This window comes from Neoarius graeffei, chromosome 4 (genome assembly GCF_027579695.1).
Source record: "Neoarius graeffei isolate fNeoGra1 chromosome 4, fNeoGra1.pri, whole genome shotgun sequence".
Classification (NCBI taxonomy): domain Eukaryota; kingdom Metazoa; phylum Chordata; class Actinopteri; order Siluriformes; family Ariidae; genus Neoarius; species Neoarius graeffei.
Genome location: NC_083572.1, coordinates 84,795,812 through 84,820,395, shown reverse-complemented (window position 1 = coordinate 84,820,395; position 24,584 = coordinate 84,795,812). Strand labels below are relative to the sequence as shown.

General features: G+C 40.1%; 2 protein-coding genes across 18 annotated transcripts in view; one reads left to right on the top strand and one right to left on the bottom strand.

Moving 5' to 3' along the window:
* The window catches only part of sgip1a (SH3GL interacting endocytic adaptor 1a), a 237,199-nt gene extending 230,694 nt beyond the window's left edge, over positions 1-6,505 (top strand). For all 17 annotated transcript variants that reach the window (XM_060919895.1, XM_060919890.1, XM_060919891.1 and 14 more), the window contains 2 exons: positions 50-214; positions 4,366-6,505. In XM_060919895.1, coding sequence (XP_060775878.1) covers positions 50-214; positions 4,366-4,388 — 188 coding nt within the window. In that variant the 3' untranslated portion in view covers positions 4,389-6,505. The remainder of the gene's footprint in view (positions 1-49; positions 215-4,365) is intronic.
* Positions 6,506-9,678: 3,173 nt separating this feature from the next.
* Positions 9,679-13,140, bottom strand: insl5a (insulin-like 5a). Its single transcript, XM_060918348.1, has 2 exons — positions 12,958-13,140; positions 9,679-9,965 (listed from the first exon to the last, which is right to left on the bottom strand). Exons 1-2 carry the CDS (start codon positions 13,136-13,138, stop codon positions 9,820-9,822), a joined length of 327 nt encoding a protein of 108 aa, XP_060774331.1. The 5' UTR covers positions 13,139-13,140; the 3' UTR covers positions 9,679-9,819.
* Positions 13,141-24,584: the final 11,444 nt, after the last annotated feature.

Genomic DNA, 24,584 nt, shown 5'->3' with positions numbered 1-24,584 from the left:
CCACATTGCCTGTTTCAGCTCTTTTCCCCACTGTTGCTCTCTGCTCCAGGCGTTGGCTCCTTGTTGGCCCGGTTCCAGCTAACGAACGGCCCAAGTAAACCAGCCCCTCTGGCTGTGCAGTTCACCAGCGAGGGCAGCACACTGTCAGGCTGCGACATCGAGCTGCTCGGCTCCGGATATCGATTCTCTCTCATCAAGAAGAGGTTTGCTGCAGGTGAGAACAAAACCTGATTGATGAGGAAACACTATTATAAATGGACCTGGGTTGTGTGCTACAAAGTAGTGAATTAAAAACACTGCAAAAAATGATCTCAGGAAGTGAAAATATCTTGAATATAGTTACATTTATTTATTATTCCTATTATAGGATTACAATAAACCAAATATAATGTTATTAAACCTATGTCTAGAAATGGAGACTAATGTCAGTCTTTAAATGCTTGTATTGTATTTCTTCTTCAAAAAGCTTAAAATTAGTAAAATTATCTGCCAGTAGAATTATATATTTTTTAATTATTTTATCACTTACAGTGGTGCTTGAAAGTTTGTGAACCCTTTAGAATTTTCGATATTTCTGCATAAATATGACCTAAAACATCATCAGATTTTCACCCAAGTCCTAAAAGTAGATAAAGAGAACCCAGTTAAACAAATGAGACAAAAATATTATACTTGGTCATTTATTTATTGAGGAAAATGATCCAATATTACATATCTGTGAGTGGCAAAAGTATGTGAACCTCTAGGATTAGCAGTTAATTTGAAGGTGAAATTAAAGTCAGGTGTTTTCAATCAATGGGATGACAATCAGGTGTGAGTGGACACCCTGTTTTATTTAAAGAACAGGGATCTATCAAAGTCTGATCTTCACAACACATGTTTGTGGAAGTGCATCATGGCACGAACAAAGGAGATTTCTGAGGACCTCAGAAAAAGCGTTGTTGATGCTCATCAGGCTGGAAAAGGTTACAAAACCATCTCTAAAGAGTTTGGACTCCACCAATCCACAGTCAGACAGATTATGTACAAATGGATGAAATTCAAGACCATTGTTACCCTCCTCAGGAGTGGTCGGCCAACAAAGATCACTCCAAGAGCAAGGCGTGTAATAGTTGGTGAGGTCACAGAGGACCCCAGGCCCAGGGTAACTTCTAAGCAACTGAAGGCCTCTTTCACATTGGCTAATGTTATACCCTGTCCACACTAGGGATTTTGTACCGATACGAAACTACTTTCGTACCGCAACACCTGTCCACACTAGTAACTATACCGGTACTGTAGTGGTATAACTGTATCGGTACGAAACCCACAAATGTATGGGTTTCGTACTGGTACAGTATCGGTACTGTAGCGCTTCGCGTAGTGTGGACAGATGAAGCAGTTCTGTATCGATACAAATATAATGTGCATGCGCAAAGTCACACACCTCAATCGATGTCTTCACTGAATAAACTAGTGAAGAACGGAGATTCGTTTGTTTCTTTCTCAACTGCCTCGCGCGTTTTATACGATTCGACTGAATAAATGACCACCAGAAATACAGACTGTACATTGACAACAAAAAGCACATACACGTTGTTTCATCCGTACGGAAACCGAGAGAGGCCCTTCATATAATCCTTTTTTTTTATTCACCTTGTTATCCCGAGATAACGACATAATTAATTCAGGATATCGAGAAAACAACACAACTAATTCAAGATCTCGAGAAAACAAAACAATTATTCCATGATCTCGAGAAAACAAAACAATTATTTCATGATCTCGAGTAAACAGCTGAGAAATGGTTCATTCAGGTGCGCCAAGAGACTTGTGATATGCTGACTTTGGGGCTATTTCTCATTCTGTATAGACGCAACTTTGGTCATTAGAATGTCTGGAATAATCGATCACCTAATAAGGCAATATTTTGATCAGGGGTTGACACAGGGAGAGATTGCATTAAGTCTTTTAATAAGGGATAATTTCAAAATTAGTCCACGGCACCGCCGCAGAAGACTGGCCCGGCTTCATCTCTACCGACGGAGATACAGTGATACAGCTGAGATCATGAAATAATTGTTTTGTTTTCTCGAGATCTCGAAATAACGGATGCCATATATTCTCGGAAGGAAGTTACTCGGTAACCACGGAAACATTTCGCGCACGCGCATTTCAACTACAGTGAAAGAAAACCGCAAACATTTCTCGCGTGTGTGGACAGATGCACTAAACTGTACCGGTATACTTTGTATCGATACAGTTATACCACTTTCGTACCGGTATAAGTGTGAACACAGCATTAATGTTCATGAGTCCACCATCAGGAGAACACTGAACAACAATGGTGTGCATGGCAGGGTTGCAAGGAGAAAGCCACTGCTCTCCAAAAACAACATTGCTGCTCGTCTGCAGTTTGCTAAAGATCACGTGGACAAGCCAGAAGTCTATTGGAAAAATGTTTTCTGGACAGATGAGACCAAAGTAGAATTTTTTGCTTTAAATGAGAAGCGTTATGTTTGGAAAAAGGAAAACACTGCATTCCAGCATAAGAATCTTATCCCATCTGTGAAACATGGTGGTGGTAGTATCATGGTTTGGGCCTGTTTTGCTGCATCTGGACCAGGACGGCTTGCCATCATTGATGGAACAATGAATTCTGAATTATACCAGTGAATTCTAAAGGAAAATGTCAGGACATCTGTCCATGAACTGAATCTCAAGAGAAGGTGGGTCATACAGCAAGACAACGACCCTAAGCACACAAGTCGTTCTACCAAAGAATGGTTAAAGAAGAATAAAGTTAATGTTTTGGAATGGCCAAGTCAAAGTCCTGACCTTAATCCAATGGAAATGTTGTGGAAGGACCTGAAGCGAGCAGTTCGTGTGAGGAAACCCACCAACATCCCAGAGTTGAAGCTGTTCTGTATGGAGGAATGGGCTAAAATTCCTCCAAGCCGGTGTGCAGGACTGATCAACAGTTACCGGAAACGTTTAGTTGCAGTTATTGCTGCACAAGGGGGTCACACCAGATACTGAAAGCAAAGGTTCACATACTTTTGCCACTCACAGATATGTAATATTGCATCATTTTCTTCAATAAATAAATGACCAAGTATAATATTTTTGCCTCATTTGTTTAACTGGGCTCTCTTTATCTACAAAAAAACCCCAGAACTATGAGTTTAATAATGATGTATTTGATTTAATGTCGGCTTATAATCTTAAATGCAAGACAAATTTGGTGATATCAAAGATATTTTACTTGATAATGTCAGGGTTTTTTTTTGTTTGTTTGTTTTTTTGGTAATGAATGATTGGCATATTAGTCAGATCTAGATTTTACCCCAATATAATTCAAAGTCAAAAACTTTGTCAGTTCACTTGTACCTATTTCTTCTCATTCTAAAGTATTTCACTTGAACCTATCTTGAATATGAACCAAAAATGTTAATACAGGTTGCTCAGAAAAGTTTGACGGTGTACCTGATTAAAATTTCAAACTGGGAAGACTGTAAAAGAAAATATCCAAATTTTCAAGGTTGGAAGAGTTCCTCATTTCATCAAAAAGGGAAATGTCTGATAATTAACCGAGTTAAAGGGGAACTGAAGTCGTTTTTAAACTTGCTTTATTTCTTAATTAACGTTTTATTCAATTACGTTTTCGGTTTTAGTAGCCTTATATCGTGATTCGTATTGGCAACTAATTGCAATTGAATATTATACTTATCGGCCTATTCAGTTTTTTAGCCATGTTGAATTTAGTTCGTTTGGTCCACGGCAGGCGTCGCTTATCCGTGCGATCTTCACGAGCCTTGTGCAAGACTTCAAAACGTGACATGTCAGCCAGGTGTCAGTGCCGCCATTTTGAAAATTGTGTTTCATATTGCACAAAAACGAGTTTAAATGACGATTACTGCCTACTTTTTTCAAACTTTCCTGATTGCTATGAAACAAACAAAACTTCCGGCTTGATTACATCGGCATTCGAAGGAGGGCGCGTGTCTTTTGACAATGTTGGCAGATGTTGGTCACTTTGATTTCCGCTGTATGTTTTACTTCCGTCCTACGATGCCTCGCACAGGTCTCAGAGAATCTCGTTTACGGCCATCGCTTTGACATATGGACTGATATATCACAGAGCATATTTCAAACACTCATAACTTGCTATAGCAGTGACAGAATAGGTATCAAAAATGCATTCCTATGTTTAATAAAATGAGAAATAGAATTTTGATAATAAAAAATTTGCCTTCAGTTCCCCTTTAAATATATCTGAGCAGGGAATGAATGAAACCTAGAGGTTGCTGTAGGATTATTCTGGAACTGCTATTAAAATATTAGTGTTTATTCTGTACAGTTACTCAGATCTTCCTGTCTTTGTAGGAAAATACCTGGCAGATAACTAATCTGCACCACAGCCCCATGCAGAGGTGTGTGTCTTTCTGGACTAACTGAAATTTACTCGAACCGTAGGAGAGATGATGGCACTATCCTCCGCCGGCTCTTTTGGGGATTCCCTTTATAGATGTCTGACCCAGGCGGAGGCCGTACTCCAGCAGTATTTTTAGGGTGTACTTCTCGTATTTGTAAAATCGTAAACATTTCAGAACTGTATCGCTGCTGTTAGACAGCACGGGTTTCTCCTAAGACTAGCCTCTCGTCTGTCTAACGTCTAATCGTCAAACTCTTTGGCTGTGGCTGCCTGAATACTTTCTCTCTTCCTAGCATGCTGTCACTGTTAAGCTATTGAGTAAGACGGTGTGCCTTGAGGAGGACAAGAAGCTCGAGGTCTTTCTGCTGATAGAAAAATCTAGAATCTTGCAGGTTTTCCAAACTGAAAGTGACACGATGCTTTCAGCGATCGGGATTCGACCTGCTGCTTCTTGACATTTGTCTTATTGGCACTAGAGGGCAGATAATTTTAGATACTTTTGAATTTCTAACCCATTCAGGTTCTTCAGTGCAATCTTCAAAAGTCGAATCAGGCAAAGGAATGGAAAGATGATCATGAATGATGGTCGCAGCAGATTTAAAGCATTTAATGTGAAAATCGCGTTTCTGAGCTCCTGTTTCGGCAGCCACAGCTGAACCTATGTCTTGCTTGCGATTGTATTAAAAAAAAAAAAAGAAAAAAGGATTTCTTTCAGTTGCAAAAAAAGAGCTGTTTAAAGTGTAATTTTAAATGGATAATATATATCTTGAAGGGCGTTTGGTGTTTTTCCTCATACTGGTGAATAGCCTTTCTGTTGTTCCTAAGACAGCAGTGTTAGACTTCTGAGTACATCACTCTATTTTTATTTATTCCTGATCATTTGTTGTACAAAAAAAAAGAAACAAAAATTTAGTGACTGTATATGTATAAACTTTGAATGGTATCACAGTTTAGGATCCTTAAAGTTATAAATATTTGATTTTTTGTTATCTGTGTAGTTGGGTAACCTGTGTACAGTATAATGCGGAGGTATAATTTTTACATTTATTTCAGATATAATTTTTTAAACTCAAGTGCAACAGAGAATCGAGCTGTATGTATAAGGGTGGGGTGGGGGGGGTAAAAGTGGCTGAATACTGTATCTGTGTGGGTGGCTCACGCTTTCTGGAAGCAGTGTTATGTATTTCTGCACTCTTAGTCGAAACATGAATTGGTTTTGGACAGTTTAAACACTTGTACCGTTCACACCATCGTGCTATATTCAACCGTTCTCATCTTCATGTGCATTTTCTTTAACGTCTCAAGCATGAACCCTTGTCAAATGACCCAGTGCTTGAGTTCATGGATTTATTTTGTGAATCATAATGTCTCTGTGAGATGATGAGGATGAGGTTTGGCAAGTGGTTAGGATGACCAAAATGCTTCTTTTTCTTTCTTTCTTTCTTTCTTTCTTTTTTTGTATTTGAGTGTATCTCCAAAAATTGTCCCCAAGAGAGAATAAGCTGCATATTTTTAAATGTTATAAACTATTAATAAAGTCATAAAATATTGTTTCTTGTGGAAAGAATACCACTGTGCTACTTTTGAATGTGCTCTGATATCTGATGTGAAGAACAAAACCATCCTCCTGTCACATAAAGTGGCTGCTGTAGAGAAAACACTGGTGCTTTGAGGAAGTTTATTCCCATTCCCCCCCCCCAATTCATACCTGCTGTACGTTGTGAAGGATCAATGCACTGACCTTTAACATGAACCCGATGTTCTGCATTGAATTGAACCCGTTTTGAGAATCCTGTGTGCAGATCTATAGCAGTGGATGAGTTTCTCTCCGTAATCCAAACTGAAGTATCATCCAGGCTGTGCTTGAGAGACAGGAAGCTGTATGTCAGTCAGATACTGTAATTGAAGTGTGTGTGGTGTGTGAGTGTGTATGTGAGTGCTCCTGAGGTTGTGAGCATGTGTGACTGTCTGGTGTTTGATCATTCTAGAGTTTTCTTGCCAGCAACATGTGCAAGCTGTGTTTTACAGATGGTGTTAACAATGAACCCGAGATTCTTTGCTCTTTCCAAACCAATAAAAGATGTAAGCAGAGTGTATGAATGTTTGTTTTTTTGTTGTTTGTTTTGTTTTACTGTGGTGATTTTCATATATTGTTGAGACTGTGATGTGACCAATACATTCGTTCGTTTTATTCATCTTTCTCCTGGTTATGATCATAGTGAATCCAGAGCCTATCCTGGTAACACTGGATGTGAGGTGCAAATACATCCTCAGTGGCATGCCATGCACACACTTGTTCATGCGTAGGGGTGATTTTCGCAGAGGCAATTTATCTACCAGCGTGTTTTTGGGAGGTAGGAGGATAACATGGACTTGGGGAAATCAGCAAAACTCCATGTAAACAGCAACCCAAGCTCTGAACCTGCGTTCCAAAATGCATGACGTTTTGTAAAGGTATTCTCAATATATTAATATATAGATTTAGGCACTGCCTAAAAGTGGAGCTCCCGTCTGTTTCTGGGTTGTAGAATTTTCTTATATCATAGCCAGTCTCTTTTGTTTTATTTCTTTACTGGCTAGCACTGGCCACTAGGCGGTGTGTATGACTGGTAATTACTAACACTGGCCAAGAGGCAGTGTGTCTCATCTCATCTCTCATCTCATTATCTCTAGCCGCTTTATCCTGTTCTACAGGGTCGCAGGCAAGCTGGAGCCTATCCCAGCTGACTACGGGCGAAAGGCGGGGTACACCCTGGACAAGTCGCCAGGTCATCACAGGGCCGACACATAGACACAGACAACCATTCACACTCACATTCACACCTACGGTCAATTTAGAGTCACCAGTTAACCTAACCTGCATGTCTTTGGACTGTGGGGGAAACCGGAGCACCCGGAGGAAACCCAAGCGGACACGGGGAGAACATGCCAACTCCGCACAGAAAGGCCCTCGCCGGACACGGGGCTCGAACCCGGACCTTCTTGCTGTGAGGCGACAGTGCTAACCACTACACCACCGTGCCGCCGAGGCGGTGTGTATGACTGGTAATTACTAACACTGACCACTAGGCGGTGTGTATGACTGGTAATTACTAACACTGACCACTAGGCAGTGTGTATGACTGGTAATTACTAACACTGACCACTAGGCGGTGTGTATGACTGGTAATTACTAACACTGACCACTAGGCGGTGTGTATGACTGGTAATTACTAACACTGACCACTAGGCGGTGTATACGAGTGGTGGTACACGTACACGGACAAACCACAAAAAATCGATTCGATGGGTTTACGATTTTTTCTTAGGTATGTTGCTCTGCTCGCGCAGGCATTTGGCCCGCACGGGAGCTCTGCTATTATTATTTTTTTTAATACAACCCCAATTCTAAAAAAGTTGGGACACTGTGTGGCTTGTAAATAAAAACAGAATGCAATAATTTGCAAATCATGGAAACCCGATATTTCACTGAAAATGGTACAAAGACACCATATCAGATCTTGAAACTGGGAAATTTTGTTTTTTGAAATGTATATGCTCATTTTAAATTTGATGTCAGCTACACATTTCAAAAAAGCTGGGACGGAGCATGTTTACTGCTGTGTTGCATCACCTCTACTTTTAACAACACTCTGTAAATGTTTGGGAACTGAAGAGACCAACTGCTGTAGTTTTGAAAGAGAAATGCTGTCCCATTCTTGCCTGATATACAATTTCAGTTGCTCAATAGTTCGAGGTCTTCTTTGTCATATTTTGCGTTTCATAATGCGGCAAATGTTTTAAATGGGAGACAGGTCTGGACTGCAGGCAGGCCAGTTTAGCACCCGGACTCTTTTAGTACGTAGCCATGCAGTTTTAATATGTACAGAAAGCAGTTTGGCATTGTCTTACTGAAAGAAGGAAGGCCTTCCCTGAAAAAGCTTTTGTCTGGATGGCAGCTTATTGTTCTGAAACATGTATCTATCATTAAGTATTAATGATGCCTTCCCAGATGTACAAGCTACCCATGTCATGTGCACTAATGCACCCTCATACCATCACAGATGCTGGCTTTTGAACTGTGCACTGATAAGCCGGATGGTCCCTCTCCTCTTTAGCCTGGAGGATGTGGTGTCCATGATTTTCTAAAAAGAATTTCTACTTTTGATTCGTCAGACCTCGGGACATTTTCCACTTCGCCTCAGTCCATCGTAAAAGAGCTCGGGCCCAGAGAAGGTGGCGGTGTTTCTGGATATTGTTTATATCTGGTTTTAACTTGCATTTATGGATGCAGTAATGAACTGTTTTCACAGACAATGGTTTTCTGAAGTGTCCCTGAGCCCATACAGTGATTTCCACTACAGACACGTGTCTGCTTTTAATGCAGTGTCTCCTGAGGGCCTGAAGATCACAGGCATCCAATGTCAGTTTTCAGCCTTGTCTCTTGCATACAGAGATTTCTCCAGATTCTCTGAATCTTTTAATGATATTATGTACCATAGATGATGTGATCCCCAAATTCTTTGCAATTTTACATTGAGGAACGTTATTCTTAAATTGTTGCACTGTTTGCCTACGCAGTCTTTCACAGAGCGGTGAACCCCTCCCCATCTTTACTTCTGAGAGACTCCGCCTCTCTGGGATGCTCTTTTTAGACCCAATCATGTTACTGACCTATTGCCAATTAACCAAATTAGTGTTTTGGGCTTTTTTTTTAAGCATTACACAACTTTTTCAGTCTTTTGTTGCCCCGTCCCAACTTTTCTGAAACGTGTTGCTGACATCAAATTCAAAATAAGCATATATTATTTTCAAAAAAATCAATACAATTTCTCAGTTTCAACATTTATGTTGTCTTTGTACTATTTTCAATGAAATATAGGGTTTCCATGATTTGCAAATCTTCACATTCTGTTTTTATTTATGTTTTACACAGCGTCCAACTTTTTTGGAATTAGTTCAATCTAGGCCATGAGTGAATACAACAAATCATGAATTAGTCATTTAAGATTTTACGTAATATATAAACTGAAAAAAATGTATAGGCAAATATAATTATGCTGTAACATTTATTAGACAAAATAGTCAAAACATACATTACAATCAAACTTTACGCTTTACACTTCGCTAACATTTGAATTGAATGCAAAACCTATCGTTATATATTTTTTTTCTACAAACCAAGCACTCCTATCATACTGAACACACAACATTTAAACAAGGCATGACACACATAATGCTTGTTTTCATGCCCTACTGTCTGGGCATGCTTACTGATTCACCAGTTATGTTCAATACCATGAACAGAGAGACAGCTCATCTTAAATAATGCCTGGAAGATATCGGTCTCTCATACACACACACACGTACATGCACATGTATACACTGTCAAGCTTGTGAACTTGTGAAGAGATTGTGTCTGGTCCTCAGCACAGGAGAGAGAGGTCACTCTTTCGGCAGCCCACCTGACAACACATGCTGGTCATCATGGGGTTCAGGTCTCGTGTTGACAGATTGGACCCTGTGCTCTCACTCAGCTCCTCAACACTGCTCTGGTCTGCAAGAGAAAATACTGTGGAACACAAAGACACGTCAGGTTAGTAGGTACATCCACCTTTTCAGAAAGAATGTATCATTTTGACATTTTGACCGGCAGCATTGAAGCAGTCTAAAGGCAAGTACACTACCGTTCAAAAGTTTGGGGTCACCCAGACAATTTTGTGTTTTCCATGAAAAGTCACCCTTTTATTTACCACCATAAGTTGTAAAATGAATAGAAAATATAGTCAAGACATTTTTCTGGCCATTTTGAGCATTTAATCGACCCCACAAATGTGATGCTCCAGAAACTCAATCTGCTCAAAGGAAGGTCAGTTTTATAGCTTCTCTAAAGAGCTCAACTGTTTTCAGCTGTGCTAACATGATTGTACAAGGGTTTTCTAATCATCCATTAGCCTTCGGCAATGAGCAAACACATTGTACCATTAGAACACTGGAGTGAGAGTTGCTGGAAATGGGCCTCTATACACCTATGGAGATATTGCACCAAAAACCAGACATTTGCAGCTAGAATAGTCATTTACCACATTAGCAATGTATAGAGTGGATTTCTGATTAGTTTAAAGTGATCTTCATTGAGGGGCGGCACGGTGGTGTAGTGGTTAGCGCTGTCGCCTCACAGCAAGAAGGTCCTGGGTTCGAGCCCCGGGGCCGGCGAGGGCCTTTCTGTGTGGAGTTTGCATGTTCTCCCCATGTCCGCGTGGGTTTCCTCCGGGTGCGCCGGTTTCCCCCACAGTCCAAAGACATGCAGGTTAGGTTAACTGGTGACTCTAAATTGACCGTAGGTGTGAATGTGAGTGTGAATGGTTGTCTGTGTCTATGTGTCAGCCCTGTGATGACCTGGCGACTTGTCCAGGGTGTACCCCGCCTTTCGCCCGTAGTCAGCTGGGATAGGCTCCAGCTTGCCTGCGACCCTGTAGAAGGATAAAGCGGCTAGAGATAATGAGATGAGATGAGATGAGATCTTCATTGAAAAGAGCAGTGCTTTTCTTTCAAAAATAAGGACATTTCAAAGTGACCCCAAATTTTTGAACGGTAGTGTAACTTTTATTAGAATTGAAAAAAAAAATCCAACAGAGATACAAAGAAGAAGTGATAACCAATAAACAGAAGAGGGTTCAGAGCAACATTATTTTCCTCAGGCCCAAGTTCCAGAGATGTCCAGTTAGATTATGCAATTACACAGCAGAGAAAATCCAGTTACACCGCATGATGTATCTATTAGTAATGCACATTAGCGTAGCCTGTGTCTTGGTGCTGTCGCCAGGTCTGTTCATTCAGAAATCTGGACAATGAAACTGAGTTTAAATCTGTAAATTACAGCAAATCTTATTGGATAATGAGGTTGGTGGATTAGAGAGAGAAATTCTAATAATTAAACAGCTCATGTTTTTGTTTGAACTGTAAGAACAAGATGCTAACATTTAGGAGAGCACAGAGAAGCTGAAAAACTTCTAAAGTTTACAGTGTTCTCTCTTTTGGGTAGTGGTAGCTCATTTGTTAAGACATTAGTCTTCTAGGCTACTGATGATAAGTTCATGAGTTCAGATTCCAACAACAACAAGCTGCCTTTGTTGGTGTATCTGAACAAGAATCTAAACCCTCAATTGCTCAGTTGGATCCTGTCTCGATTGCGAGTCGCTTTGGATAAAAGCATCAACCAAATGAAGTTAATCAAATGATTCTGTTAACTGACAGCAGGTCAGTTATGTATGACTCACTTCCTGTGTTTGTGGATGGTTCAGCATGGATATCCGAAAGTTTTGAATTCCTAAAAACAGTTCATAATGATCACGTCTCACCATTTCTTTGCTGCATGATCTCACCTGGAGACTGTAGATTTGTACCTAAGAATGGCTTTAATCATTATCCCTTGCCCAAACGAAGTTTGGCGGGGGATATAGAAATGAGTTCTGTTCGTCTGGCTGTCCGTCCGGTCACGTTTTCATTTCCAGGCCATATCTTTAAAACTACTGAAGATATCTTCATGAAACTTTGTAGACGTATCAAGCAACATGTGAACTGGTGCCTTTTGCTATTTTGAATTTTTGAAAAAAAAAAAAAAGTATTTTTTAAATTTTTACATAAAAAATAGATTTTGACTTAGTTTCCGGAGCATATATCCAAAACTATTCATGATACACATTTGAAACCTGGTATACATGTTAACAAGGTGATGTAGATGTGCCTTTTCATACTAAGAAATTTGAGAAATTTAAATTTTTCATGTTTCCATGGAAACAATTTCAGACTTAGTCTCTCAGATTAGTCTTTGGGGTAGGTTTTGTTTCCGGAGCAGAACTTGAAAACTATGAGTGGTACGGTCTTGAAAGTTGGTATATGTGTTGATGAAGTAATGTATATGTGCCTTTTAATACTAAGAAATGTGAGAAATTTTAATTGTTGGCTCAGCTAGACCAAAGGTCCCGTGGGTTTATTATGCCATGGGCTGCTGAGGTCAGTGTAAAGAGGTAGGGTTGGTTTCCTTTCAGCAGAACTTGAAAAATGTGACAAATAACATCTTGAAACTTGGGATGTAGTTGGTATATAGGGCGGGGGATATAGGTGACTCTGTCTTCTTGTTTGTTTGGCCTGTACTCGTTCCAGGACATGTCTTTATCATAGGCTCATAACTTTCAACAATCTTAGTGTTTGCTTTCGCTATTTTACACCTGTATACTGTAATGACTGAGAATTTCACAAAAGGATGGTTTCCCTTTTGAGGCTGGTTGCTTTCAGGATTTCTTCCTCATATGAGTTTTTCCTCTAAATATACATCTAAATCTACATCCATAGTTCTGTAAAGCTGTTTGTGGTTGTAATATATAACATATTAAAAAAGTGATGCACAAATCAAAGTGAAAGATGAATTCATGTTTTTTTTTTTTTTTTAAATCACATTTAATTTTAAAATGACAGCAGTCTAAAGCAATAGCAGGCATCCTTATGTATTCAGTCAGTACAAATGATAGAAGAAACCCATACCTTTGGATATTCTGACTCACCATCATTTTGTGGTGTAAGCAGCCTTCTCCACCTGGAGCCTCCGCAGGTGTAGACTATGGCCCGGATGAACTCTCGGCCACAAAGCTTGACCGTCTTGACCTCCGCCTGCACTTGCACCACGCTGCAAACGGCCCACAGCAGCAACAAGGGCACAAGAGGCAGCCGATAACTTGCTCTCATAGTGGCTCTGACACGTTCGTCCTTCTTCCCTTCTTATTCTCTGCTTCTTCACCAACCTCAAAGCTGGAAGCTGGTCTGTGAAATGTGCTGTAACTTGTGCTCTGGTTATATAGTGGCATTCACCATCCTTGTGGGCTGTTTCATCCAGTCCGCCTCCCCTTCAAACTCCACCCTGCTCAGAGTCCCTCTCAGCTAAACATGTTTATACTGTCTGCTGTCTTTAAAGACAGAATTTTTTTTTTTTTCTACAGGTAGGTAAATGCTTTACTGCCCCAATCTAGAATCAAATTACATCCCTTTTGGGAAAGCACCTTGTCTCCTGACTGCTCCAGTATAATTGTTTCATTGCAGTGATATCCTTCATAATGCAAAGCTAATCGAGTCATATGTCGAGCAGCAGAGCTTCCCCTCCCCCGCAAAACATGCAATATCACATCATCTGATCAGTATATTATGTTTTCTAAAACCAGCCGGACCACAAATAAAAAGTTGAAATGATTACAATTACTCTAATATGGACCATAATGGCTTTAATGTTGGAGTGACGTCTCCCTGGAGAAGGTTATGATGTCCCTATATGACTGCAATATAGAGATAAATTATCAGTTATATTATCATGTACTATACAAGATTAAAAGATGAGCCATTCCACCGAATCGGTGCCATTTCCGTCCCTAGAAAATTATATGTATAAATGCACATAAAAATGTACTTTAAAATACACTTCCTTATTACGCAGAATGTCCTGCACATTGATCTCATCTCATCTCATTATCTCTAGCCGCTTTATCCTTCTACAGGGTCGCAGGCAAGCTGGAGCCTATCCCAGCTGACTACGGGCGAAAGGCGGGGTACACCCTGGACAAGTCGCCAGGTCATCACAGGGCTGACACATAGACACAGACAACCATTCACACTCACATTCACACCTACGGTCAATTTAGTCACCAGTTAACCTAACCTGCATGTCTTTGGACTGTGGGGGAAACCGGAGCACCCGGAGGAAACCCACGCGGACACGGGGAGAACATGCAAACTCCACATAGAAAGGCCCTCACCAGCCCCGGGGCTCGAACCCAGGACCTTCTTGCTGTGAGGCAACAGCGCTAACCACTACACCACCGTGCCACCCTCACATTGATCTGATTTCAAATTTAAGATATATAATTGTAAGGATTAATAAAAACTACCTAAAACACTTAAAAATAGCATGTGTTACCTGTCCCCGCAGTCTAACTTTATACTTAACTATGAAATATTATGATTAAAATCCTTCAGAAACAGTATTTCTTTTGCACTGTTGTGTGACTCCATATCCTATCCATGGTTTAAATATATTTTTTTTCATAAGAAATCCACAATATCTTAGTTAAAATATACATTTTAGTCGTGTCCCTGGGTTTTCACTCAGTCCTGTTACCCAAACATGTTACCCCATCTGACAAATTTGGAACATTCCATAAATCACATGCTCAACAGGAAGTTACATCAGTTGTGTCTTCTGAAGGCCATGGGAAGACCAAAAGTTAGTTCTCTCATTTACTTTTCTGTATATTTAATGATTTTTTTTTACTTTGACTGATAAGGTCAATGTCAACATACTGTCCTGTTACTTAAATTATTTCTTAAATGATATTTGTTTATTTTAAAAATACAGATTTTTGGTAAATCACTAGAATGTGCCAAATGTGGTCATGCTATTAGTGATGACGCCATGTGGTTTAATTCCATGTATTAGCTAATCCTAGGCTAAAAACTCAGTCCTGTTACTTTCAGTCCTGTTACTCATATAAAGAGTATGCAGCCATCTTTGACTTCCAAAGCTTGTAAAAAAATAAATAATGTAGCCTGAGGTTGACCAATACACATTTTGAATAGTTAAATATGTGTGTTATTATAATCAGTGTTGAAAAGATATAACAAATTAAGTTTAATTTGGGAGTGTTACAACAAGCAAATGGCACCCATTCGGTGGAATGTCCCAGATATATGAAAGCAAATACTTTGTTGGTGAAGCCCAATTTCACATTACTGCCATAATAGAAAAATATAAGATTTGGCAATGTGAATGTATGTAGAGTGTTCAGGCACATACAGTGTGTATGGTGCTTAACCCCTTTGGACACAAGGAAAAATGCTATGGAACTTCATGTGTACAACTGAACACATTATATCCGAAGGGGATATATGCCACACAAGAAAACCAAATCCACATCAGCGTCTTGTTATTAAAAGAAAACGGTCTCATTATGACAAGAAACATTTTGTTATAACCTGAAAAAAAAATCTTACTATAACTAGAAAACTATCTTGTGATTGTGAGAAAAATGTTATACTACTACTACTACTATGGGTGGTGAAGTGGTTAGCACTGTCACCTCACAGCAAGAAGGTTCTGGGTTCAAGCCCTGTGGCCGATGGGTCCAGAATCCAAAGACATGCGGTTAGGTGACCATGGCCTGAAGGTTGGGCTGAAGTGCCCTTGAGCAAGGCACCTAACCCCGGGTGCTATAGCATAGCTGCCCACAGCTCTGGGTATGTGTGTGTGTGCGCTCTCATTGCTCACTTGTGTGTGTGTGTGTGTGTGTGTGTTCACTGCTTCAGATGAGTTAAATGCAGAAGAGGAATTTCACTGTGCTTAAAGGAATAGAAAATGTAAAGTAAATACATGCATGGGTTTGTAGCTTGTAATATTGAGAGCCTGGAAGAAAAGTTTCAGGCATGTTTGACCATTTATGAGAGTTGTGAGTGTTTTTGTATCGCTGCTGTAATGCCACCAGGAGGCTGCCACATTACCTGTTGGAAGGGCGATGCGTGACGTTATTTGGGTGCAAGGCTGAGTGTCGCTCTTCAGTATTGAAGGGGCAAAGCGAAAGGTCTTCTAAGGTGACAGTGTCGATTTTGTTTCACTATACATCTGAAATAGTGTATTAATGAGATGCAACCCTGACTTATGGACAAACCTGAACTCTTTATCTGTAAAACGAGGCTGAAACTATGCGTTATATTACTCGTTAGCATGCTTAGCACGCTCTCGACTCATTCATGAAAAACTTCATCAAGACGTCCCCAGGCTCGCCTACCGTAATTACCATGGTAGACAGTCCAACCCCCATGGCAACGCAGAAACAGGGTAAACAAATGCTGCTTTACTACACAGGATTCATGTGAACGTTACAGGAAGGATGCACTTCTACGGAAAAAGGTGGAAATTTTGCCAGAAACACCCGAGCTGCTGGTATGGTATGGATTTATTTGGTAAAATTCATACATGTTAAAGATACAGTATAAATCGCACCGAGGATAACACAAAGTATAAAATACACTTGTTTCCAATATGGTCCTCTTGATGACAGCAGGAAACAATAAAATATAAGTGACAATAATACAATTTTGTCATTTTATAAACAACGATGAAAGTCTCATCTCATCTCATTATCTCTAGCCGCTTTATCCTTCTACAGGGTCGCAGGCAAGCTGGAGCCTATCCCAGCTGACTACGGGCGAAAGGCGGGGTACACCCTGGACAAGTCGCCAGGTCATCACAGGGCTGACACATAGACACAGACAACCATTCACACTCACATTCACACCTACGCTCAATTTAGAGTCACCAGTTAACCTAACCTGCATGTCTTTGGACTGTGGGGGAAACCGGAGCACCCGGAGGAAACCCACGCGGACACGGGGAGAACATGCAAACTCCACACAGAAAGGCCCTCGCCAGCCCCGGGGCTCGAACCCAGGACCTTCTTGCTGTGAGGCGACAGCGCTAACCACTACACCACCGTGCCGCCCACGATGAAAGTCATAAACAAAAAATATATACTAACTCTAATTATCACAGAGTACAACTAGATTACAGAAATAGCACCAAAATGATTAAAAATTGGTTTGTGCTTGAGTGTACATGTGATAAATAAAGGCTTCTTGGCTTAAACAGCGGAACTAATTTTGTTTTTACCATATAACGCGTAGTTGCTTATAGAAGCCCAGAAAAAAACTCAACCAATGTCTCATATTACAAGAAAAGTATCTCTTTATTGTAAGAAACGCATGTGTGCTGTATTGTGAAAACAAGACCAGTTATGTTGGTTTTCTACAATATTTTAATAATAATAATACACTGTGTGCACAATTATTAGGCAAGTTGTATTCCTGATGATTAATTTTATCGTTGAACAAATACAGTGCTCTCAGTCAATCCAAATTGTTAATAAACCTAAAACCAGAATGATTAACAAAGGAAAGGGGAGTTTAGGCCTTCTCAGGGGAATATATAAGTGTGCAGAATTATTAGGCAACATTTAGTGTGCAGAATTATTATGCAACTAAATGAAAAGCTTAAAGTTTCCCATCTCACTTGTTTATTTTAATTTTCAGTGTAACAAATAAACAACTCAGAATTAACAAATAAACACTTCTAGCATTTCAAAAATATTCAGTGACCAATATAGCCACCCTTCTTTTCAATAACTGCCATGAGCCTTCCATCCAGTCTGTTAGTTTTTTGATTTGTTGACGATCAACTTTTTGTGCAGGAGCAACCACGGCCTCCCAAATGCTATTCAGAGTGGTGTATTGTCTTCCCTCGCTGTAAATCTCATGCTTAAGAAGGGGCCACAAGTACTCAATAGGGTTTAAGTCAGGTGAGGAAGGGGGCCATGTCATTACTTTGTCATCTTTAAGGCCTTTGCGGGCTCGCCAAGCAGTGGAGTACTTGGGTGCATGTGATGGTGCATTGTTCTGCATAACAACCATGGCCTTCTTGAATGATGCAGACTTCTTCCCATACCACTGCTTGAAGAATGTATCTTTTAGAAACTGGCAGTAGGTTTGGGAGTTGATGTTAAGTCCATCTTCAACCTGAAATGGTCAAACTAGCTCATCCTTAATAATAGCAGCCCATGCCATTACCCCTCCACCACCTTGCTGGTGTCTGAGTCAAAGTGCCCTGTGTCCATTAGTTATCCAGCTATGGGCCCATCCATCTGGTCTATCCAGAGTCACTCTCATTTCATCCGTCCATAAAACCTTTGGAAAATCTGTCTTCAGATATTTCTTGGCCCAATCTTGACATTTCAACTTGTGAGTCTTGTTTAGTGGTGGTCGTGTTTCAGCCTTCCTTACCTTGGCCATGTCTCTGAGCACCGAACACCTTGTCCTTCTGGACACTCCAGGTCGGTTGCAGTTCTAGAATATTGTGGCACTGGAGGATAATGGGTTCCTGGTAGCTTCATGTTTAATCCTTCTCAAGTCTTTTGCGGTTAATTTGTGTCTTTTCTTCTCCACACATTTTTTGCGACCCTGTTGACTATTTGCAACAAAACGTTTGATTGTTTTGTGCTCACATTTCTATAGCTTAGCTATTTCAAGAGTGCTGCATCCCTCTGATAGGCATTTTACAATTTTAGTCTTTTCAGTGTCTGTTAAATCTCTTTTTTGGCCCATTTTGCCTGAGATAAAGAAGCTGCCTAATAATTATGCACACCTTAATATAGAGTATTAATGACTTTAGGTCACACCCTCCCTCATTACACAAATAAATACCACCTGAGAATGCTTAAATCCAATTAGCATTCAAGTGTATCTAGCTTGCGGTTGGAAAACATGCATAGAAATAATGGTAGGGTCAGAGTACTCACTTGCCTAATAATTGTGCACACAGTGTAATAATAATAATAATAATAATAATAATAATAATATACTTGCAATATCAAAATGTGTTTTTCATAGTAATGGGATTTTTTTTGTGATGAGATGTTTTCTAATAATAAGATGCTTTTCTTGTAATAATGAAATGCTTGCCTTGCAATAGCTAAGTCTTTTCTAATAGATCTCCAGATATCGTTTTAATTGGACTTGAGCTGAAAAGCATCTCGGAACACACAATATGTAAAACTTTGAGGTGGATGAGCTGCAAGAGCAGAAGGTCACATCAGGTTCTACTCCTGTCAGCCAAGAACAGGAATCTGACACCATCATGGGCACAGACTCGCCCAAACTGAACAGATGAAGACTGGAAAAAGACCAGATGGGAATTTTCCAAGTAAACCACCCTGGCTTAGCCTGAGAGTCTTAGATCTATGGATAGATATCACACACTGGCTAAACCATGTGCCATATGTAATCAAAGGCCTATTTAAGAGAGACATCCCCCGTACCTGCTGCTCTGATGAAGCTCTCCACTGTGTTTGCTCAGAGCCGCTGACTGAACTGCTCAGCACTAAACTGTTTGACTTGCACTAAAAGACTACTGAATATTGAACTCCTCAGATGAATCATGGATTACAGCAGCTCCCATAATGACAGCCATTTGCAGCTTTGTGATGGGGTGTTGATGACATGGATGGGCTGTAATCTGTTGACAGGTTCTGGCAATCACACGCTCTTCCATCTCCATTAACTTTTAGTGTGTTACTGTTAAACCCATCACATCCCCTCCCATGTTAATGCAAGGTGTTTTAATTGTAATTTCTCAAACATTTCTTTGTTTCTTGTTCTTGGATTGGATTAGTATATTTATCACATTTAATTAAATCAAATGGCGACACTCTAATCAAATCAAAACCTTATTTTGGTGATTGCCAAATTCTGAATAATTATTAATCCTCTAACGTTTAGGCTTTATTTTAAGATTCTTTGGTCATTGTAGAAACACTGCTAAGGAAAGGGAAGCCTGTTTGTAGTAACCACAGGGGTTAAACTCTGGAGAGATTGACAGCTTTAGCATTTTTAATGACCTTTGGGTTTGTTAACTTTACATAGCTAATAGCTTATACAACAGCACTGTTGAATTTTCAAATCTGATCGGTCAGAAGATTGATTAATTGATTCATGTTCTACAGCAACAGCTCTGACAGTAATCAGTTGGAAGTAGTGGCACCTGAGCCTCACCATATATATGTCAGCTTGCATAGCTGACAAAAAACATTCATCCAAAACGTTGTTTCAATGGATACTTTGTGTACTATCATGAACGTTTACCACCTCTACTGTCGTAGGGCAGCATGGTGGTCCATTGTGTTTTATCAAGTCCAAAGTCAATGCAGCTGTCTATTAGGAGATTATAGAGCATTTCGTGCTTCCATTGGCTGACAAGTTTTATGGAGATGACAATTTCCTTTTCCAACAGGACTTTGCACCTGCCCACAGTGCCAAAACTATTGGCAGATGGTTTGCTGACCATGATATTACTGTGCTTACTTGGCCAGCCAACTCACCTGACCTGAACCCCATACAGAATCTATGAGGTATTGTCAAGAGGAAGATGAGAAACACCCGACCCAAAAATACAGACGAGCTGAAGGCCACTATCAAAGCAACCTGGGCTTCAATAACACCTCAGCAGTGCCACAGGCTGTTCACCTCCATGCATCGCTTGCACTGATACAGTAATTCATGGTAAAGGAGCCCCAACCAAATATTGAGTGTATACATGAACATACCTTTCAGAAGTTGGACATTTCTGTATTGTAAATCCTTTTTGATTGATCTTCGGAAATATTCTAATAATTTGAGATACTGGATTTCTGATTTTCATGAGCAATAAGCCACAATCATCAAAATTTAAAACAAAGAAAGGGCTTGAAATATTTCACTTTATGTGTAATGAATATAGACTATATGAAATTTTACCTTTTTGAATTAAATTACAGAAAAAATAACTTTTTCATGATGTATATATTTTTTGAGATGCACCTGTAGGTCATTTACACAACTGTTGAGGGCCTTGCTCAAGGGGCCCAGCAGTGGCAGGTTGGCAGTGCTGGGATTTGAACCAAGAACCTGCCTGGAAGTAGCCAAACATCTCAACCACTGAGCTACCACTTCCTCTCACCAACAAGCCCAAGCCAATTTCCCCACAAGAATAAATAAATTATCTATCTGAAGCTGGCAGAGAGGACACTAAAATTTGATATGCACCTTCTGTATCTGAAAGTGTTTTCATAAAATCCATCTGATATTACATTCAAGCTTTCTTTTTCATAAAATAAATATTTCATTAGGTGGTGGTGCAGTGGTTAGTACTGTTGCCTCCCAGCAAGAAGGTTCCGGGTTTGAACTTTCCAGTCAGCCGGGGCCTTTCTGCGTGTGTAGTTTGCATGTTCTCCTTTTGCCTGTGGCTTCCTTCAGGTCCTCTGGTTTCCTCCCATAGTCCAAATTAATGGCATTTAGCAGACGCTCTTATCCAGAGCAACGTACAACATACCTAGTGCAGCCTGGAGAGCAGTTGGGGGTTAGGTGCCTTGCTCAGCCATTCCTGCTGGTCCAGGGAACCGAACCGGTGACACTTTGGTGCCAAAGCTGCTTCTCTAACCATTAGACCATGGCTTCTCCCATTATGTCAACTGGTTACTCTGAATTGCCCAGAGGTGTGAATGTGAGTGTGAATATTTGTTGCTGTGTTAGTCACGTGAGACTGGTGAGCCGTCCAGGAGGTACCCCCTGCCTCTCACTCAAAGTTAGTTGGGATTGACGAACTCCCCCATTTAGTTCCATAGAGTTATTACTGTACCTATTGGTATCTGTAACAGCCGTTAATAGAGACCCACTGTGGCAGGAATTATGCTGCACCATGCTCGGGGAAGGAGCAACAGATAGACAGCTGGGGCTGCCTGGCAGCATGTGGCCACCAAATCTTGTTTGAAAGCAAATAATTGGGATTAAATCTAATACATTTCTGCAAAAAATGCTAATAATTGCATACAGTGTGTCCATGTTGCATGGAACCATTTCTATTATAAGATATATTTTTCAAAATAGGGAGTTGCCTAGGCAAGAGGAAAAAAAAAAAGAAAAATACTGTATGTCTCCCTGTTACATTTGGGCTAGCTTCAGACCTTTTCAGGACACGAAACACCTGCTGTTGAACAAAGGTCTGTCTAAAACTGCACAAAACAAGCTGCTAGACTGTATGCTGGATGACTGTACAGTGGTGCTTGAAGGTTTGTGAACCCTTTAGAATTTTCTATATTTCTGCATAAATATGACCTAAAACAACATCAGATTTTCACACAAGTCCTAAGAGTAGATAAAGAGAACCCAGTTAAACAAATGAGACAAAAATATTGTACTTGGTCATTTATTTATTGAGGAAAATGATCCAATCTTACATATCTGTGACTGGCAAAAGTATGTGAACCTTTGCTTTCAGTATTTGGTGTGACCCCCTTGTGCCACAATAACTGCAACTAAACATTTCCGGTAACTATTGAACAGTCCTGCACACTGGCTTGGAGGAATTTTAGCCCATTCCTCCGTACAGAACAGCTTCAACTCTGGGATGTTGGTGGGTTTCCTCACATGAACTGCTCGCTTCAGGTCCTTCCACAGCATTTTGATTGGATTAAGGTCAGGACTTTGACTTGGCCATTCCAAAACATGAACCTTATTCTTCTTTAACCATTCTTTGGTAGAACGACTTGTGTGCTTAGGGTCGTTGTCTTGCTGCATGACCCACCTTCTCTTGAGATTCAGTTCATGGACAGATGTCCTGACATTTTCCTTTGGAATTGGCAGTATAATTCAGAATTCATTGTTCCATCAATGATGGCAAGCCGTCCTGGCCCAGATGCAGCAAAACCGGTCCAAATCATGATACTACCACCACCATGTTTCACAGATGGGATAAGGTTCTTATGCTGGAATGCAGTGTTTTCCTTTCTCCAAACATAACGCTGCTCATTTAAATCAAAAAGTTCTATTTTGGTCTCATCCGTCCAGAAAACATTTTTCCAATAGCCTTCTGGCTTCTCCACATGATCTTTAGCAAACTGCAGATGAGCAGCAATGTTCTTTTTGGAGAGCAGTGGCTTTCTCCTTGTAATCCTGCCATGCACACCATTATTGTTCAGTGTTCTCCTGATGGTGGACTCATGAACATTAACATTAGCCAGTGTGAGAGAGGCCTTCAGTTGCTTAGAAGTTACCCTGGGGTCCTTTGTGACCTCGCCGACTATTACACGCCTTGCTCTTGGAGTGATCTTTGTTGGTCGACCACTCCTGGGGAGGGTAACAATGGTCTTGAATTTCTTCCATTTGTACACAATCTGTCTGACTGTGGATTGGTGGAGTCCAAACTCTTTAGAGATGGTTTTGTAACCTTTTCCAGCCTGATGAGCATCAACAACCCTTTTTCTGTGGTTCTCAGAAATCTCCTTTGTTCGTGCCATGATACACTTCCACAAATGTGTGTTGTGAAGATCAGACTTTGATAGATCCCTGTTCTTTAAATAAAACAGGGTGCCCACTCACACCTGATTGTCATCCCATTGATTGAAAACACCCGACTCTAATTTCACCTTCAAATTAACTGCTAATCCTAGAGGTTCACATACTTTTGCCACTCACAGATATGTAATATTGGATCATTTTCCTCAATAAATAAATGACCAAGTATAATATTTTTGTCTCATTTGTTTAACTGGGTTCTCTTTATCTACTTTTAGGACTTGTGTGAAAACCTGATGATGTTTTAGGTCATATTTATGCAGAAATATAGAAAATTCTAAAGGGTTCACAAACTTTCAAGCACCACTGTATGTTGTTGACTCTCGAGTGCCATAAATTATGGGGTTACTCAAAAAATTCATGAGAAAATAGCCTAATTACATAAGTCAAGTGTGATAGCCTCTGGACTTATTTTCAATTGAGGCAGATGTTGCAAAGTTTTCCAGTACAGGATAGCGGGTGTTGCAGTTTCTTGGTAAACACAGCAAGCTTTTTTTTTTTTTGCTTTTTCTTCGCTTATAAACTTTGATAAAGAGAAAAAGTTTGGCTAATGATAGAAAGGCTGTTTATAGCTCCTATAATGTAAGTGACAACAGAAACTAAATTGTTTTGTGGACATTCCATATTAAATATACCTATAAACAGATAAATCTTATGATGTTACACTTCAATAAATAAAAACATTAATCATCAGCAATAACAAATCACTGGGTGTAAGAGGAATAAAACACTTCAGGACTTGCTGCTATAGTACAATAAGCAACTTTGTTGTGGTAATGATTTTTTTTTTTTTAAACTCCACTTTGTGCGGGGGCGTCGTGGCTCAGGTGGCTAAGGCGCCATACCATAAATCCGGGGACCCGGGTTCGATTCCGACCTGAGGTCATTTCTTGATCCCTCCCTCTCTCCCGCTCATTTCCTGTCCTGTCTCTGCACTGTCCTATCCAATAAAGGTGAAAAGCCCAAAAAAATCTTAAAAAAACCCCTCCACTTTGTGTCAGACTGCATCACATCACTCCACTGATTAGTTTCTTACATCATATCCTATTGTGTTCTTTAATTATTTTATCCTTGTTTTTTTCCTGCAAAACACTGTCCAAAACAAGCTTCATTTTTTAGTTTACATTCATAGTTGTATGTTGCCTTTCTTCATATATTATTTCACTTTAGTTTTATCTGGAAAACTCTTCATAAGTCATTTGTATCAGGTTTT